General features: G+C 38.0%; 1 protein-coding gene and 1 pseudogene across 1 annotated transcript; one reads left to right on the top strand and one right to left on the bottom strand.

The window, feature by feature from the left end:
• Positions 1-246: 246 nt before the first annotated feature.
• On the bottom strand, positions 247-18,919 carry PDIA4 (protein disulfide isomerase family A member 4). Its single transcript, XM_014064046.2, has 10 exons — positions 18,507-18,919; positions 17,001-17,151; positions 15,621-15,826; positions 14,284-14,422; positions 7,517-7,722; positions 7,271-7,429; positions 2,808-2,959; positions 1,915-2,071; positions 1,596-1,829; positions 247-800 (listed from the first exon to the last, which is right to left on the bottom strand). The coding sequence occupies exons 1-10, from the start codon at positions 18,598-18,600 to the stop codon at positions 385-387; spliced, it is 1,914 nt and encodes a 637-aa protein (XP_013919521.1). The 5' UTR covers positions 18,601-18,919; the 3' UTR covers positions 247-384.
• LOC106547019 (CCR4-NOT transcription complex subunit 9 pseudogene) lies at positions 11,955-13,821 on the top strand (annotated as a pseudogene).
• Positions 18,920-19,303: the final 384 nt, after the last annotated feature.

Genomic DNA, 19,303 nt, shown 5'->3' on the forward strand with positions numbered 1-19,303 from the left:
AGATACAGAAAGTATAAGACCAGGATAGAAATTAGTTCATATATTGCTATGTGTTTGGCCATGTGCATTTATATTCATATCATATTCTTTCCATTAAGAAATCATGTGGAATTAGAACAAACATTGATTTGGTTGGGAAAGTTTCTTTGTTTTCATGTAGAGAGAAAAGAATTGAGAACGTGAGTCACAAAAATGTATTGGTCTTAGATCAAAACTGTTAAACTAATAAAATTTCACATCAAAAAGTGAAGGTTCAAATTTGCTTTATAATACAAAAATCTCATACTGCAATGTTTTTCCACCTCTTTGTTCCAGATGCTGCACTGCTCCTCCACTTTCAGTAAGTTAGCACTGACTTTTTTTAAAATCTGAAAAATGTTCTATTTAAAGTTCATCTTTTGTTGCGCTTAATTTGGTGGCATGTTCTTCAACAAATTTGCTCAAGCTCTCCAAATCTCTTTCCCCAGTTTCAAATTTAATTGGATTCTTCTTGCTGTTGCTGGGAGCAAAATAGATCGTGGGGAAACCTTCCACTTTATAGCTGTCATTTGTGACATCATTAGCAGTTGCGTCCATTTTAGCAATTATTACATTTTTCTGATTTTTGTATTTTTTACCCAATTCCATATAGATGGGCTCTAGTTTCTTGCAATGCCCACACCAGGGAGCATAGAATTCTATAAGAACATCTGAATTTGGATCCATTACTATGGATTCAAACGTTTTACCAACTACAATCTTCACTGGGCCTTTGTTATTTTTTGGTATTGGCTGCGATTTCACAATGGGTTTTAGTTTACCTACAAAGGAAATAGAAAAGCATTGTTATACCAACACCACACACATGCTATTTCCACTTGCAAAATTACAGTCCCCGCATAAGCTGTTCCATAGTAGTATTTTTTACTGGTTCTTTAAATCAAACACAAAACACTTTTTCCTGATCATCAGACTATACAGGTGTTCCTCAACTCATGCCAGTCACTTAGCAATCATTCAAAGTTCACAATACCACATTCTACTTACATCCAACTTTAAAGTTATGACTCCTGCAGTGGCTCCCCTCCGCACTGTTTCTCCCCACATCCTGTCCTGCTGGGTTCCCGCAGGTATTCAACCTGCTTTGCCACCCACCGGTTCCACACAGTCCTCTCCACTCACTGCCACCAATTGCTCACTTAGTTTTTACTGTAGAACTCCTTTTGGAAATGCCAGAGATTGCATTAGGGAAAAATAGCAAATTGGTCTTTTCCTAGGCTAAGTAGTCTATGCCAGGAAATAAGGCCCATTTTTGAAGCAGCCTACAAACATTATCTAGCAACAAAGCCTAGGTTACCAAGCAACAGAGAAGCTTGCTGTTCTGCCACAGTGCCTTTCTTTCTAGTTCAGCAACTCTAGAAGCCGTGAGGGAAATAAAGCTGGGAAGAGCTTTGTTGCACCTTTATTTCCCCTTTGGCAGCTTCTGGCCTTCCTTTTTAGCCTAGGCATGAAGAAGCTGCAGGAGAAAAAAGATGGGAAATATTTGTCCCATCTTTGTTTCCTCTGCAGCTTCTAGTATGTGGGTACCCAACTGACCTAAATCCAAGACCATTTACCTTTTTTGAATGACAAAACAAATTCTCTAAGTACATCAGAATCAAATTCTTCTGGTTCCATGGCATATTTTTTACCAGCTTCATCAAATATGGCAACATTAACATCTTCTCCACTGTCAACCAATCCCAAATCTTTTATTTCTGAAGAGTAGTCTTCTTCATCAGCAATTGCAAAAGTGTATTCTGGAAAGTCCTTAGCCACCTCTAAAACTTTATTTCGCCAATACTGGGTAGCTGGAAGTACCAACAGACCATTTATAGATTAGTAGATGATATTACACTAAATATTTTAAGAAAATTACTTTATAGTTATACCCACCAACACGATAGTCAAAGCTGAAGTCTACCATATAGTAAACAACTATTAAGGGCTTCTTAGTATATCTCTTAGCATCATTAGAAGTCTTGCGATGACCAACAAGAGGTAGGGCATGTTTCATCACATGATTTTTCACTTCTGCAACATCAGTAGATTCCTGTTTACAGCAACAAAAACTCTTATTTCATTACTTTGTGATGAAGCTTATTACAAGAGGCTTCATTATGCAGAATATTCATACCCAAATCCTAACAGAGATATATATATATATATATATATATATATATATATATATATATATATATATATATATATATATATATATATATATATATATATATATATATATATATATATATATATATATATATATATATATATATATATTAAATATAAATCATCCCATACAAATATAGAGTTAAACTTTAATTAGTCAGAAGTGTAGTTCAAGAAACAGCTACTGAAAATGAGTGGAATTTCAAACTTTTCTGAAAGCACATTAAGAAATTTAATTAAAATTCATGCCAAAATTGATGATTAAAGGCCATAAAATATTTTATGATTTGCACTGACCACATTAAATATTCTGGATTTCATGATTTGTGAACAATTGCATATGTTTATATGCATACATGCAAAGCAGTGTATAACTTCATTTAAGTTTATGATTTCAGGTACAGAATCGCATTAGATGTTTGCATCCAGCTTCACAAGGTCAAACATAAGAAAGACCAACATGAAACATGCATTATTTGCAGGCTGGGTCAGCTGAAATAAGTACTTCTACAGTTATAAAAAGTAATCTGGAACACAACAAATCAGGGAATTCGCAAACACATGTGAAAGGAATAAGTCAGATCTGATTCTAATATGCATTTATCATAGTAACTCACTTTTATATCCAAAATAAGTATTGGGGCCTCATATTTTGATTGAAATTTTTCAGGCTGCATGATCACCAGTTTTCCAGGATCTACTTTCAGGAACTTTGATATTTCATTGCTAAAACTATGGTAGAATTTGTAATCTTCTCTCAAACTGTTAGCTGAAAAGGAAAACCCAAAGCATTAGGGAAAAATTCTACAGAAAAATTAGCAATAGCAATAGCAGTTAGACTTATATACCGCTTCATAGGGCTTTCAGCCCTCTCTAAGCGGTTTACAGAGTCAGCATATCGCCCCCAACAACAATCCGGGTCCTCATTTTACCCACCTCGGAAGGATGGAAGGCTGAGTCAACCCTGAGCCGGTGAGATTTGAACAGCCGAACTGCAGAACTGCAGTCAGCTGAAGTAGCCTGCAGTGCTGCATTTAACCACTGTGCCACCTCGGAATTAGTAGTTTCTGAGTTTGAAAAATTTGAATACTTTGCACATTATTGCCTTTTTCCAGGATTTATTAAAAGTTTGACAATACATAGAAAGTTTACAATAAAACTTATTGCTATATTTATCTTATTTTAATTTTTGTTCTGCATTAGGTTTACTATTTCAGGTCTGAAGGTCCACATTACGACATTATCAAAGGCTTAATTAGGATAAGTAAAATAATTAATTAAAATATTAATAAATAAAATATAATTAAAATTTAAAATAATTAAAGATAATTAAGAATTAGTGTGATTTGGTTTTTAAGGGAGTAAGCTAGAAACTAGGAGATTGCAAATTCTACTCCCACTTTAGGCATGAAAACAAGTTGTCTTCTATCCCACCTCACAGGATTGCTGTGGGCAAAGAGGAGGAGGAAGGAGCATTAGATATGTTTGCTATTTTGAGTTGTTTATAACAAAGTGGGATATATAGGTAGTCATCGACTTAATAACCACAATGGAGCCCAACATTCTTGTTGCTAAGTGACACATTTGTTAATTGAGTTTTCCCCCATTTTATGGCATTTCTTGCCACAGTTAGTGAATCACTGCAGTTGTGAAGTTAGTTAACACAGCTGTTAAGTCAAACTGGTTTCCTCATTGACTGCTTGTCAGAAAGTCGCAAAAAGTGATCACATGATCCCAGGACACTGCAACCATCATAAATATGAACCAGTTGTCAAGCATCTGAATTTTTGTCACATGTCGCATGTAACTGTGAATAATTGTTATAAATCACTTTTTTCAGTGCTGTTGTAACTTTGAATGGTCACTAAATGAATTGTTACCAGTTGAGGACTATCTGCAATTGAATGAATAAATAAATCAGTGGTGGGATTCAGCTGATTTGCACTGGTTCAGGAGAACCAGTAGCTAACTTTCCGAGCAGTTCAGCGAACTGGCTGTTGGAAGAAATCTCCATCCAACAGTCTTTTGTTTTTCCCACCTTATGGAATTAAATCCTGTCAGGAAGGTGACATTCTGGTGTGCCTGTGTGTTGTTTCTAGCCTAATTCTGCTTATCTTTATTGCCCTGCTTAAGTGTTTTCCGAAACTGCCTGTGGTTAAACCTTTTTACATTGTAACAGCTGTTAATAATTCTTGACAGTACGCCCAGGCTATAGAAAGTCTGGGCGGCTTTTCTGGAGTCTTTTTTCCTTTGTTGGTACTTTTATTTGGGGCTTCACTTTATTAAAGGGGAAAAGTTGTTTTAAGCTTTTTACACTGCTTTAGTGATTCCTGGCACTGTCCTTTTGGGGTGTACTTCTAACACAGCTGGATTCTCTCCCAGCCACTTCTTGCTTCCTCCATCCCCAATTAAGGGTGAAAGGGGGTAATCTTGGGCCTCTTTCTTCCCTGGATCGATAATCATCTCTAAATGGCTAGTCTTTGGTTTTTTTTGTTACCAAACAAAAGGCTTCATGAGGCTTCCCCCTCCCCCCAACACGGATGGAAAAGCAATGTGTTAATTTTTTCCAACCGTCACTGCCTACCTGATCGAATTAAGCAATGCTGCCTAGAAAAAAAATCTTTTTCAAACTGCATCTTTCTCTCCTCCCCACAATGTGATCTTTCCTTAAATCTGGATGATTTCCTTAGGATATTTTGTGAGGTGAGTGAGACCAACTGGTATCTTTAAGTGGTGCAAATGGATCTAAGGATTGCTTCTCCTGGGTGGGAAAGGGTGCTTTGTCCATTCACTGAGCACAGGAGTCTCTTGTCTATGTGAATTCTTCAGTCATCTAGGTCATGGTTGTTCCAAACGTGTTTTTTTCAAGAGGCAACAGTTGCCTCTTGAAAAAACATATTTGGGACAGGAGTCTCTTGCATTGCTTCAGAGTGACCAAGGCACATGCTTGCTCACTGTTAGTAAGATTAAAAAAAATAGGTAGCTGTATGTATCCTCCCTCCAATTTGTTTTAGTTTTCTCTTGTGATAATAAAGCTTAATAACATGGCACCAGGCTTGAAGTTTATTTAGATATTTGTGGCATGTACTAATTTTATTGTGATCCTGGCGAGCTTGGGAGGACAGAGACTTGAACCTGGGTCCCCTATATACTTTGTTAATTTGTCTCTTTAGCATGACATTTTGTAGCCCAACTCTGCCCACCCACTTTCTGGAGAGCTTAAATGACCTCTCTGCTAAAGGGTTTCACTTTATAAGCAAGAGTTGGCTACTGACAGTTATCACTGCATTTTAACTATTTTAATTTCTCAAGGTGCTCTGGCACACTGTCTGATTTGTAACTACAGGTTGCAGGTATTGCTGATGAAAAGGAAGGTATTCTGACAGAATGGTTTAGGTTTCCATGATGGCTGTGACTCATTGATCTTCAGTATGTATTTCCCCATTTCTAATCTAACGATTGGTATTTAGGGCAGTTTTTTGCAAGCAAAGAAGCTTGTATTTTTGTACAGGCAATCTTTACTTACAACAGTTCATTTAGTGATCATTCATAGTTACAATGACACTGAAAAAAGTGACTGGGAAATATGAGAATTTATTCAGTGGTCTGATTCAAATAATTTAACAACCAGTTCTTTGCCCTAACAACCAGCTGGGTAGGCATAACTGGATAGTCATGTGACTGGGTGGGCATGGCCAACTCAACGTCACTCATGTCGGGCACCACATCTCACTAGGCCACGCTGTGCCATGCCTTATCCCTTCCCTCCCAGCCACTCCTGGTCACACTCGGCATCTTCCCGACCTACGACCACAATTGAGCCCAAAATTTATGTTGCTAAGTGAGAAATTTATTAAGTGAATTTTGCCCCATTTCATGACTTTTTTTGCCATCTTTGTTAAGTGAACTGAACAACTGCAGTAGTTAAATTAATAACATGGCTGTTAAATGAATCTGGCCTCCTTGTTGATGTTGTTTGACAGAAAATTGCAAAAGGGGATCACATGATCCTGGGAGACTACAACCGTCATAAATGTGAGACAGTTGTCAACCATCTGAATTTTGATCATGTGACCGTGGGGATGCTGCAATAGTTGTTAAGTATGAAAAATGGTCAAAATTATCTCTGCATTTGTTTAAATCCATACCTAGTTCTGTGTCTTTCCTGCCTGTTCCTTTATCTCATTTTTTCCTATATGTGTACAGTATTATGTTTTTCTTTGAAAAAGAAATGAAAATTACTGTATTTTTTGGAGTATAAGGCACACATTTTTTCCTCAAAAAAGAGATTGAAAATCTGGGTGCGTCTTATACATCAAATACAACATTTTTTTTGCCTACCGAAGCCCCGTTCCTTCACCAAAATGGCCATGCGTATCCTTATGGAGGCTTCCAGAGTGCTTCTGAGGGCTGGAGAGGGCAGAAATGAGTAAAAAATGGCCCGTTCCACCCCCAGCAGCACTCTATAAGCTTCCATAAGGCTATGCATGCAAGTTTTTGGCGAAAAACCTACCTACCTACTCTCTCTCCCTACTCTCTCTCTCTCTCTACCTACCTACCTACCTACCTACCTACTGTAGTTCTCTCTATCTCTCTACCTACCTATCCTCTCTCTCCCTCTACGTACCTACTGTATTTCTTTCTATATATATATATATCCCTCTACCTACCTACCCTCCCTCCCTCCTTACTTACTGTATTTCTCTCTCTCCCTTTACCTACCTACCTACTCTCTCTCTCCCTACTTACCTACTGTATTTCTCTCTCTCTCCCTCTATCTACCTACCTACTTTTTGAAAAAAATTGCCTCTTCAAAACCTTGGTGTGTCTTATACTCCGAAAAATACAGTATGTTGCCCCATTTTATTAAAGCAGCAACAGGTTATTAACTGAAGTGACAGTCCTTTGAGAATTATGTGGCACTGCAATTATAAAAGATGAAGACTGTATGGTATTATTTAATTTTCATATTTTCAGTTTGTTTTTCTGCTACTCTGCATTCACAGAAACTTTTACAAAGTAATTTCTATGTGCTAACACTGAACAATATTTGCAATCTTATAATAAAAGAAAAATGTACCTGCTTCTTGATAGAGATGATAGGCTGCATCTTGGTTTTCTTTAAAAACACCAATAATAATAACATCATCTCCATCTTTCAGAAATTCTTGTACTTGTTTAATGGCCTGTATTTGTTTTGATGGAGGGCCACTCTGTTCTATCATGTAATCAACAATCCCTGAAAACAAAAATAGTATCCTATTATTGTCTAGAAAAGCATCCGTTTAGTATCATCTTATGACTGAAAAAACAAAGTTCACCATACCATACTTTTCTCTTGGCCCATTGTAGGCAAAAGGTTTGCCCTTACGGAAGATCTTAAGAGAAGGGTATCCAGACACATCAAATCTCTTTGCAAGTTCTGTTTCAGCAATAGCGTCAACTTTTGCTAGAGGGATAGGAGGAATACGCTTGCTAAGCTCCTTAGCTGCTTTTTCATATTCTGGAGCTAATCTTTTACAATGCCCACACCTATATCAGAAGAAAGGCACAAAGAGATCAAAAAGAGAAGTTCTGTTTAAAAAGTTCTGTTACTGTTATCTTTTTAGGTAAAAGTTTTTTAAATGTATATTTTGATATAATATGTTGCAAATTATTTTACATAGCAGTTTGCAATTATCGTGGGTGTAAATATACACAGTATTTATGGAAGTGTTATGTTGCCTGTTGTTGCCATGTTATTTCACATCTACTCTGAAGAAGCCACAACTGCGGACTGAAATAGTGCATATTTATATTATACATGGCATCTGATGAAATATGTGTGATCATACATTTATTCAAGCTATATCCCTGAATTGAGGGATGAAGGCTACATGTTTTTTCCCACAAATAAGTTAAGTGTCTTGAATACGCAGATTTCTTCTATTTCACATTTTTATTAATTTATCAAAATATAAAATACAAAAAGAAATTCAAAAAAGTAATAGAACCATAGGAGGAGGAGGGAAAAGAGAAAAAAATGGTGTAAAGAAGGAAAAGCAAAGAAAAAGTCACCAACTTCCAACTCTTTAAGCACAGTAGTAGATAACATTACAACCTCAACTTTTTACTTTTACACAACAGTATATACTAGCCATTTCTATAACAACAAATCTATCTAATTAGCAAACATAAGATCAATTTTTTATTTTTTTTATTGCAAGCACAAAATCTGGAAGTAATTTCCACATAGAAACAAAGTTAAATATATTCTCTTCTTTGGATAAAAGAATCAATTTGACCATCTCTGCCTCTTGCTGTGGAGAATAATATATGATTCCATTTACTCATTGCCCTTTATTCAATTATATAAATCACATATAAGTACAATTAACTCCATTTAGCTAGTTTAACAGCCCTCTTGGACTCAGGCTGCCCCAGGTACCTGGTGAGCCTGGCCTGAATGGAGAAATTGGGGATCCGAATTGAAACACCTGAAGGTCCCAGGTCCCAGTGGCATTTTGAGAGATGGATGGATCTGTTGCAGGGGGCATCCCAGCAACATTCAACACTGAGCCAGTAGAAATGCGGATGGGGGCCCATGTCAAGACTCTTAAGCTTTGTAGTGGCTCCAGGGATGGAACAAGATTTGATGCTGGGGTTAGCCTGGCTCAGGAAGTGGAACCTACATGTAAATTGGAGAAGGGACCTGCCCATTGTGACCCAGAGAAAATTCAGGCAACAGCTTAATCAAGGTACAAGACCTGGGCTATAGCACATGAACAGGGGAAGGACCTTGGCTTTATTCCTAGAGTACTCGGATCTGAAAGAAGTGTACAAAGGGATAAAACAGTCCAACCTTTCAAAAACAGCACCACAAAAATTAGATTAGGAACCCAAGTTGAAATAGGGAAGAAAATGATAAGTGAGCACCTGTCTATCTTAGAGGAGTTCAAATCACCAGGACCAGATGGGTTACACCCCAGGATTCTGAAGGAACTGGCAGACGAGATCTCAGAACCACTGAACTATATCTTTCAGAGATCCTGGAGCACCGGAGAACTGCCAGAGGACTGGAAAAGAGCTGATGTGGTTCCCATCTTCAAAAAAGGGGAAAAAATATCTAGGAAACTACAGACCTATCAGCCTGACCTCAATACCAGGAAAGATTCTGGAAAAGATAATCGAGCAACAAATTAGCGAACACCTAGAAGTAAAGAAAGTAATAGCTAAAAGCCAACATGGGTTTGTCAAAAACAGATCATGCCAGACTAATCTTATTGCATTCTTTGACAAAGTAACAAAATTAGTGGACCAAAAGAATGCCGGTGATATAGTTTACTTGGACTTCAGTAAGGCATTTGACAAGGTAGACCATAACCTACTACTAGATAAAGTAGAAGAATGTGGGTTAGACAGCATCACCACCAGATGATGCTGGCTGACCAACCGCACTCAAAGTGTAGTCCTCAATGGAACTGCATCTACATGGAAGGAAGTATGCAGTGGAGTACCCCAAGGCTCTGTTTAAGCCCAGTACTCTTCAACATCTTCATCAATGATTTGGGTGAGGGAATAAATGGGGAACTCATCAAATTTGCAGATGACACCAAGCTGGCAGGAATAGCCAACACTCCAGAAGATAGGCTCAAGATACAGAAGTATCTTGACAAACTTGAACATTGGGCACTATCTAATAAAATGAAATTCAATGGTGAAAAGAGTAAGGTTCTATATTTAGGCAACAAAAACGAAATGTACAGGTACAGTATAGGTGGTACCTTGCTCAATAGTAGTAACTGTGAAAGGGATCTTGGAGTCCTAGTGGACAACCATTTAAATATGAACCAGCAGTATGCAGCAGCTGCCAAAAAAGCCAAACACAGATCTAGGCTGCATAAATAGAGGGATAGAATCAAGATCACGTGAAGTGTTAATACCACTTTATAATGCCTTGGTATTACTGCATTCAGTTCTGGTCGCCACAATGTAGAAAAGATGTGGAGACTCTAGAAAGAGTGCAGAGAAGAGCAACAAAGATGATTAGGGGACTGGAGACTAAAATATATGAAGAACAGTTGCAGGAACTGGGTATGTCTGGTTTAAGAGAAAGAAGAACTAGGGGAGACGTGAGAGCAGTGTTCCAATATCTCAGGGGTTGCCAAAAAAAGAGGGAGTCAAACTATTCTCCAAAGAGTATAGAACAAGAAGCAATGGGTGGAAACTAATCAAGGAGAGAAGCAACTTAGAATTGAGGAGAAATTTCCTGACAGTTAGAACAATTAATCAGTGAAACACTTTGCCTCCAGAAGTTGTGAATGCCCCAATTCTGGAAGTCTTTAAGAAGATGTTGGATAGCCATTTGTCTGAAATAGTATAGGGTTTCCTGCCTAGGCAGGGGGTTGGACTAGAAGACCTCCAAGGTCCCTTCCAACTCTGCTATTGTATTGTTCAGTGAAAAGTGTCAGATGAGCTTCTACCTCATTGATCAATGGACTGTGCTATATATATATTGCAAGGGGCCAAGCTATCTAAGCCAAAGGTCTACTCAATGACCCTGAGGAAGCTAGAAGAATTGTGTGCATTCATTGTTAAGAACCTCACTCAGGGATTTATCTAGCTGATATGGCCTCTGGTGGCCAATCCTGTCCTATTTAGGGAGAAGAAAGATGGATCACTTCACTTGTGCATAGATTATAGAGGGTTAAATGGTGTTTGTGTGCGGAAAACATTTACTCCTTATTCCTAATGAAAGATATGCTGACCCATCTGGCTAAGGGCAAGATTTTTACTAAATTGGACTTACAGGACACATACTATCGGGTGAGGATAAAGAAGTGGATGAGTGGAAGACCACTTTCAACTGTCCACTAGCGTACTTCCAATTTAAGGTCCTCCCTTTTAGCTTCCAAGGGGCTCCAGTTGTTTTCATGCAACTGATTAATGAGATGCTACACAAGCATCTATACAAAGGGGTGCTGGTGTATTTAGACGACATATGGATTTACACAGAGACAAAAGCTGATGAGAGTGGTTTTAAAAAAGCTAAAAGCTAAACTATACGCCAAACTTTCCAAATGCTAGTTTCACCAGAGCAAAATAGACTATTTGGGATACCCCATTTTGCATAAAGAAGTTGAAATGAATCCCCAGAAGATCCAGACAGTACTGGGCTGAGCTTTGCCCTGCACTAGAAAGCAACTGTAAAGCTTCCTTGACCTTCACCAACTTCTACCGGCAATTTATCTCTTCTTTTGTCCAGATTGCACTCCCTGTCACTAATCTTTTTAAAAAATGAAAGAATCCAAACCTAAACCCAGCCAACCTTTAAAATGGGCAACAAGTAGACCTTGACTTACAACAGTTCACTTAGTAATGATTCAAAGTTACAACGGCACTGAAAAAAATGACCATTTTTCACACATGACAGTTGCAGCATCCCCATGGTCATGTGATTTACATTCAGATGCTTGACAACTCACTCATATTTATGATGATTGCAGTGTCTCAGTGTCATATGATGCTTTTTGTGACTTCTGACAAGCAAAGTCAATGGGGGAATCAAATTCAGTGAACAATTGTTTAACAACTGCAGTTAATAATTGTGGCAAGAAAAGTTGTAAAATGGGGTAAAACACAACACATTTCTCACTTAACAACATAAATATTGAGCTCAATTGTAGTCATAAGCTGAGGACTACAGCTACTGAAGGGGGTGAGAAAGAATTTCCTGACTAATGCTCTGTCACAAATGCCTCTGTATAATTTGCACTAAGTCAGACATGGTCAAGCCATTAATCCCAACATGCCAGCTGACCGCCCCAGTATTAACCAGTACACAAGTGAGAGAAAAGCCTCGGATAGACAACAATATAAACAGCGGCTCTTAAAGACTCACTGCAGGAGGACAAGTGGTTTCAAAGTCACAAAAAATAAATATTCCATATAGGACGGACTAGCTGGGGTAGGGGGAAGAAAGTCAAAGATTACTAATTCTGGATAAAAACCACAATTCAAAAACTGTGGGACATTTTGGCTTTGTAAAGACTCTGCATCTAATTAAGAGACAGTTTGGTGTCCATCCTTAAAAAGGGACATTGAAAGCTATGTGGCAAGTTGTCCAATTTGTGCCTTTGCTAAATAGCAGCAAGGGAAAACCCCAGGGCTCCTGCAACAAGTGGCTGAGTCAAAAGCACCATGGAGAGAAATCTCCATGTATTTAATAGTAGAACTGGTGTCCTGCCATTATGCTGGGTTAAACGGGGATTGGCATGCTTGGAATGTTTCCGCTTCTGCTATACACTTGAGAATTAGGGAGGGTGACTGTCTTCTGAGATGGGACGGACTCCTTCTCAGATATTTTCCACCAAGTTCCAGGGCCCTGAGTGTGAACTGCTATGTTCCTAGCACATCAGCATTCTTAAAACATTTTCTCGGTATCACATTGGCTGCTGGTGGACTAGTCGGGGAGGTGGGGGATGGGTTAGGATTGGGAAACAGAAAGAATTGCTTTTGAACGGGCAGTGGCTTGCACTCGGATCCAAGATGGCGGCAAATGAAGTTGAAGCAGCCTCCTGAGCTCAAAGAAGTCCCAACTATTCACAGTTGGCCACGGCTGTGCCAGAGCCAACAGCACTTGCACAGGTTGATCGCCAAGAAGATGTATCAATGGATTAATGAACTATCCACTTGAAACTTGTGAGAATGCACTAATCGAGCTAAATAAAAATGAGAGTCTGTCCCTGATCTTTCCCCAATGTTATGCGCTCATTTGGCGCAATTGCACCTGTTACAGGAAATTGTAACTATCTACCCATCTATAAATCCACTAACTTTGAGAAGTCATCAATCCAACAGAGTATGCAATGTTCTGGCACTTTTGCACTGTGTTGCATCACATCCAGAAACCCGCTCAGCTTTCCTTGCTGCACATATCCCTCTTTTCTTGTATCCCTTCTTCCACTCTGTCAGCAAGATTCATCTCTTTGAATATCTGTGACTCAGAAATCTCAGAGTAATTGGGGTGCTTGTGAAAACAGATGAACAAGAAGTTATCAATTTCCTACTAACAACTGAAATTATATCTTTGTGTTTGCGCATCATGGAGTCTGGCAGTGATGGTTGCTACTTTTATTCTACAGAAGATCATATTAGACGATACAGGATTGGCATACATCTTTCAGACTTATGAGCGATTTTCTAATGTTGCAATTATACTGGGTAAAATGGTCTTGCAACTTTCCAAGGATCCTTGTGCAACCTGCTGAAACATGTGGTCCGTTGTTACCTTTGCCTTTCCGATAATCCAAGGGCACGGGAAGCCCTCAGGCAGTGCCTTCCTGATCAGCTGAAAGATACCACCTTTGAACATGTTGTGAAGGACAACACCACTATAAAGTATTGGCTAGCCCAGCTGGTCAAGAATCTCCAGGAAGGCCAAGTCACTGACTCCAGGGTATCCCCCTTCATCCACAATGACAGCCAAGGAAGTGGCAGAACCCAGGAGGAAAGGGCTCATGTTTACAGAGAGCCAGGAATCAATGACCTCTTCCAAATCCTGTCAGCAATGCATGGACAGCTCCACTAGACTGCCAGTGGTCACTTAGATGGCAGGCTGTTTCTATACTTCTCACTGTACTATAACTTCTCACCATGTCTTAGAGAATTATGATACCAGCAAACACAGTTGGGACAGACAAAGAATTGTCTTTGTTTTGCGCAGGAACTTCAGACTCATCTAGGGTAGACAGGTGCTCACTTACCATTTTCTTCCCTATTTCAACTTTGACTTTACTGCAACCAGTTTCTCTCAGTAAAAAATACTTTTGATTCAATTCAATGAATCCAAGAGTCTGCTTTCCTGAATGGGCTGACTGGGGCAAGTCTAACAGTACAGCTTTGAAATATTAGCTGTTTAAAGTTTTTCGATGTATAATTCAGCTGTTTTTTAAAAAGCTGCTGAATTTTTATATTTAAACGAACTACTTACCATGATGTAAGTGACCATGAAAACAATGTCTATGAAGAGCAAACTTGTGCTGGCTTTTGATGTTCTGCCAAAGGAGGGAAACAGTTATGACATGTATGATAAAATATTCTGCTTTTTCTTACCATGGAGCATAGAATTCAACTAGAATTATGTCTGCCTCATTCACTGTTTCATCAAAGTTCTCTTTTGTTAAAACCAATGTAGCTTCAGGAGGAGGGACCCATTCAGGTTGTGAAACTTCTTTTACTTTAGCCACAATTTCTAAAAACACAATATGAAGAAACTCATTTTTATTTCTAATTAGCAAAATTTGTATCAGTTTAACAAGTGTAATTATAACAAAAAGACAACTGTTCACTACAGATAATTTGGAAATGTATCTTATTCCAGAATAGAAAAGTCTGGGGCATTTTAATTAGATTAGAAATTAGAAATACTTCAGCAAAGGTGAAACTAACAATGAGAATCAAACTTGTATTTATTTATGAAACTATTTTGCAATCAAGTTTTTGAATCAGGCAAAATATGAGAAACTGGCTTTCATCAAGAAGAAATCAAACCATAATAAATATCATTTGGACTTCTATTGTTGCTATTATCATCTTTGCAGTCATTTTTTTTGAGATGATTGGAAAACTGACTCATAGGTCCTGTTCAAATACAAAACACACTATAGCAGTGATGGTGAACTTTTTCAACATAGAGTGCCCAAACTGGATCGCATGTGCGTGCGCACACTGGAGCCCCGGAAACTTAAAGACCAGCTGGCCAGTGTGCATGAGTGTGCCGGTCATCTGATCTTCCAGTTTCCGCCGTGCACATCTGTGCCGGCCAGCTGGAAACCCAAAGACTCCATCGCCAGCTGCAGAAGAGCAGCTGGCGATGGAGTGCATGCCCAGAGAGGGCTCTGCATGCCACCTTTGGCATGAGTGCCATAGGTTCGCCATCATGGCAGTATAGGAAAAAAAGCATGCAAATAAATTCTTATCCTGAACCAATATCTCATTCTAAATTTTCAAAATTATAATATAATTGTATGGAAAAATAAAATACTCTTCCCAGACTTGTCTGTAAAATTAATAAGTGTCTACTTGGCTGGTACTATAATGGAACATTTTCAGCAAATATAGGCTATGCTATAGGAATCCTTTGTATACATAATGATGAAGCAAAGCACCTGGGACATCCTCTTTCCAGGTTTTGTCAAAGACAATAAAGATTTACTTAGTGCAAATATAGTTTGTATATCTTCTTCTGGGACACTAAAAAAGCATGTCCTTTACAGGATTCTCAGAAGCACAGAAAAATGTTCATATTCCTTGTGCATCTTCTAGCAAATCTACCCCTGTAATAAATAAAATAACACACTGCCTTCTTTTAGGTTTTTTTTTTAATAATCAAGGAAATCTTGTGCATTTGGAATAAATTTTACCTTGTGCCTAAATAACTTACTACCTACCAGTTTCTGTTCTTGATCCATCATAATCTATTGGTTGTCCTTTCTTCAGAATTTTAATGGTGGGGTAACCACTAACATCAAAACGACTTGACAAACTAGAGGCTAATGTAGCATCTATTTTGGCAACAGGAATAGGTGGATTATTTTCTTTTAATGTTTTGGCTATTTTTTCATATTCTGGAACAAACTGCTTACAGTGTCCACACCTAAAGAAAATGAGAGAGTTTGTTGCTTCTACACAAAATTTAGAAATTTTAGATTAAGGACAGAGGCAATTTTATCTTAATATTATGTTTAGTTAGATAGCACTCTGATCACATAAATGGAAAGAATGAAATTGGTGAGAGAGATAAGTAATTAGAAAGATAAGGATCATTGGTAGACTTCAATGTTGTGGGCCCAACACAAATGAAACTGTTCGCCCAAATATACATGACAGTATTTATTTCTTTTTTTTTAGACACCTATGCAGACTCAGACAATAAATACATAAAACCAAAACCTAACATATTGTCAACCTGACTTTTGGGGAATTTTTTTTCATAGGATAGGAACCCCCACTAATCTCATTTCTCATAAGCTAGAAGTCATAACAACTTGAAGAGGAATATACTAGATGTTCTGGTCCTAGTTTAATAAGGCAGTTGTTTAAAAACTTGAGAATTAAATCACTTAGGATTTTAAATATCAAAGGCTCTGAAATATACCCAGACGCTTACTGACTCTCACCCATCCACATATAGGCTAGGGCAGTGTTTTTCAACCACTGTGCCACGGCACACTAGTGTGCCGTGACGTAGTGTAAGGTGTGCCGTGGGAAAATTACTTTATATATAGTCAATATAGGCATAGAGTTAAATTTTTTTAACATTTTCTAATGGTGGTGTGCCTCGTGATTTTTTTCATGAAAAAAGTGTGCCTTTGCACAAAAAGGTTGAAAAACACTGGGCTAGGGTATTTTAAACAGCAATATGGTATTCATTTAACTACCATATATAGGTATGCTAGTGCTGAAAATAGTCATTTATGACGGGTCCTTACACTTACTATTGCAGCATCTATGCGGTTATGTGATCAAAATTCGGATACCCCACAAACAGCACATATTTTTGATTGTTACAGCATTCCAGGTTCATAGTAGTCATTATTTACAATCACCCCAGATGCCACCCAACAAGCAAAGTCAATGGGGAAGCCAGATTCATTTAATAACTATTGTGATTTTCTTAATCATAGCAAAACAAGGTTTTAAAACTGGGTGAAACTCACTTAACTATATCACTTAGCAATGTAAGTTCCAATTGCAACTATGGTCTTAAGTGAAGGACTACTAATAAACCTGAAAAGATGAAAATGAAGAAGCAAAAGCATCATGCTTACCAGGGAGCATAAAACTCCAGAAGTACAGTATCTTTGCCTTCAACAAAACTGTCAAAGTTTGCATCATTCAACACTAAAACACCATTTTCTTCTTCTACTTCTGAACTGTCTTCTTCTTCATCATCATCAATTTCCTCACTGGGAACAGAATCTAATTTAAAGGAATACAGATTTCTCATATCTGTAAATTCTGAATTACAATGCACATGAAATGCACTGCTACCAACTTTTTTCAGCAATACCTGAATGTTTAGAATGGATCATAAGAGATTCTGCAAACAAATATCACACATATCTTTTCCCCAACCATAGTTTTTCAAAACTTCAAGTATACAGTCGTGTTCTTCATGCAGTTTTGCACAGCTTCTGAATCTCTAATGCTGAAGAAGCTCAGTATTTCCTGATTGTTGCTACCTTAGAATTTATTAAAAATCTGGAAAGCATTAATTTTATCTAACATTTAGTAGATTATGCATTTTTACATGAAGTTTAGTACAGAATAAGTGCAAAATATAACAGTGTTTTGGTGGAGGAAATTATGAAACCAGGGTTACCATAGAATAAACTGCACATCAAAAATGTTGGTCACTTTCTAAAGTAGGGAATCTGTAATTTTACATGTTTTAACTTACAACTTCCACAATTAGTATTAATAACTGAGACTTCTTCAGGAAGATCAACACATTAAGAAGGCTAAATTATTGATGAAATACTTCATTAACAAATATTCCTTCAGATAATGCCATCTGAACAAATTTTCCAAAGATTCAAAATTCAAACTGGTAAAACAGGGCTTTCAGCCTTTCTGGAAGAATTATGAGTTCAACAGATTTTAAACTAATTTTAAATTCTTCCAAAATAGATAAAAAAGCCTGTTTCAGGCTCAAACAATCTCTTCAAAATTCAAAACCATATTCCACATTTCTAAATCCAATTTATCATTAATATTTGAACAAAAAAAAAATTCCAGTCTACCATAGCCATAGCCTATCTTGACAAATTCTTACAAAACTGTTTTTCATGTTTTTCAGAAGTTTTTAAATACTTCACAAATCATGATAAAGAGATTCATTCTGACTCCTTGAACAGATGAAATTAAACACAATGTTGGAATGAATTAGGGGGGAAAGAAATATCTACTACTTTAAATCAGTATACATTCCATCTCCAATTACAATTTGCTTGTGTAAAGTGAACTAATTACAGGGTTAGGCAGATTTAATTACATATGGCTATATCAATATAATTTAAAGAAAAACAAACACACCATCCCAAGAGATCTAATGTGGATGTCAATTTGAATTTGAGATCTCTTACATGAAAATATATAGGTTTTCTGTATTTTAAATAAAAAGCTACTGCTTTTTTCATGTGCATACTCTAAAAAGGTTATGGGGACAAGAAAAAGATGAAATATTCCATTGGCTGGAAGACAGAATAATTCAGCCAAGTAAATTCTCAGCCTAGAGAAAGGTGTTTTGTTTTGTTCTCGACATAAACGCTTACCTCCCTCTTCTTCCTCCTCTTGGCATCTGGCTAGTAAAGCAAGCTGCGCCAATGCTAGGATAAGCGTTAGCAAGCACACTCTTCTGACGTTCATTGCAGCAGCAACGTCCTCTTTGGAGTCCAATTCTTCTCAGCAACACGCCTCTCTCTCGCTCTTCCCTTGAGAAAGAAAGCCTCTTCTTCCCAGAAGGCGAATTTACAGGAAGTCGTACAACTTGATTGGCTATTAAAACAGTGAGACTCCTGAATAGTCAACCAATCCAAGAACGACGTATGTTGAAAGGAATTCAAGTTGTGTTTGAAGAAGTGACTATCAGCCGGAGGGTGTGTGTGTTAATTTCTGGAAGTGGAACGTCCCCGCGCTTGTATCCCCTACGGCGAATCTTCTATCTGCAAGAAGAAGGTGTGGCAGCACACATAAAAGAAAGCCCAGTGAAATGTGTCACTGTACGCCCAGCCTGTGCGAATTTTTTTTTAAACTACAAAACTCTACTGAGGTGCCTCTCACGGATTGGCTCCCCTGGAAACTACCAATCAAGACTTGCCACTCGTTTGGAAAGGCAAACAAATGCTGGGGTGGAGCAAAAGAAAAGCGGACAAAGAAAATGGGGGCGTGGTGGTGTGGGGCTCAGTTAGGCTGACGGGGAAGACACTTATCGCTGTTGGATTGGTCTGACTGTGAGGAACAGAAATAGTCATAGGGCGGGTGAGCCGTGGACGCTTAGGCTGGTCCACGTCAGTTGAGCAAATGGGTTGGTTCTAGTTAAATACTTTCTTGAAGTAGTATTAAGGCCTTG

The sequence above is a fragment of the Thamnophis sirtalis genome, unplaced genomic scaffold (genome assembly GCF_051295495.1).
Source record: "Thamnophis sirtalis isolate CommonGarterSnake01/CBP01778 unplaced genomic scaffold, rThaSir2_p1.2 scaffold_4, whole genome shotgun sequence".
Taxonomy (NCBI): Eukaryota; Metazoa; Chordata; class Lepidosauria; order Squamata; family Natricidae; genus Thamnophis; species Thamnophis sirtalis.

What these genes read in the sequence shown, in the direction of transcription:
- PDIA4 (XM_014064046.2), bottom strand. Translation starts at nt 18,600, where the DNA reads ATGAACGTCAGAAGAGTGTGCTTGCTAACGCTTATCCTAGCATTGGCG. An exon ending in TGGGCCAAGAGAAAAGTATG is followed by an intron (nt 7,430 to 7,516) that starts GTATGGTGAACT and finishes TTTTGTTTTCAG; the next exon opens with GGATTGTTGATTACATGATA. An exon ending in CAGCTTTGACTATCGTGTTG is followed by an intron (nt 1,830 to 1,914) that starts GTGGGTATAACT and finishes TGGTACTTCCAG; the next exon opens with CTACCCAGTATTGGCGAAAT.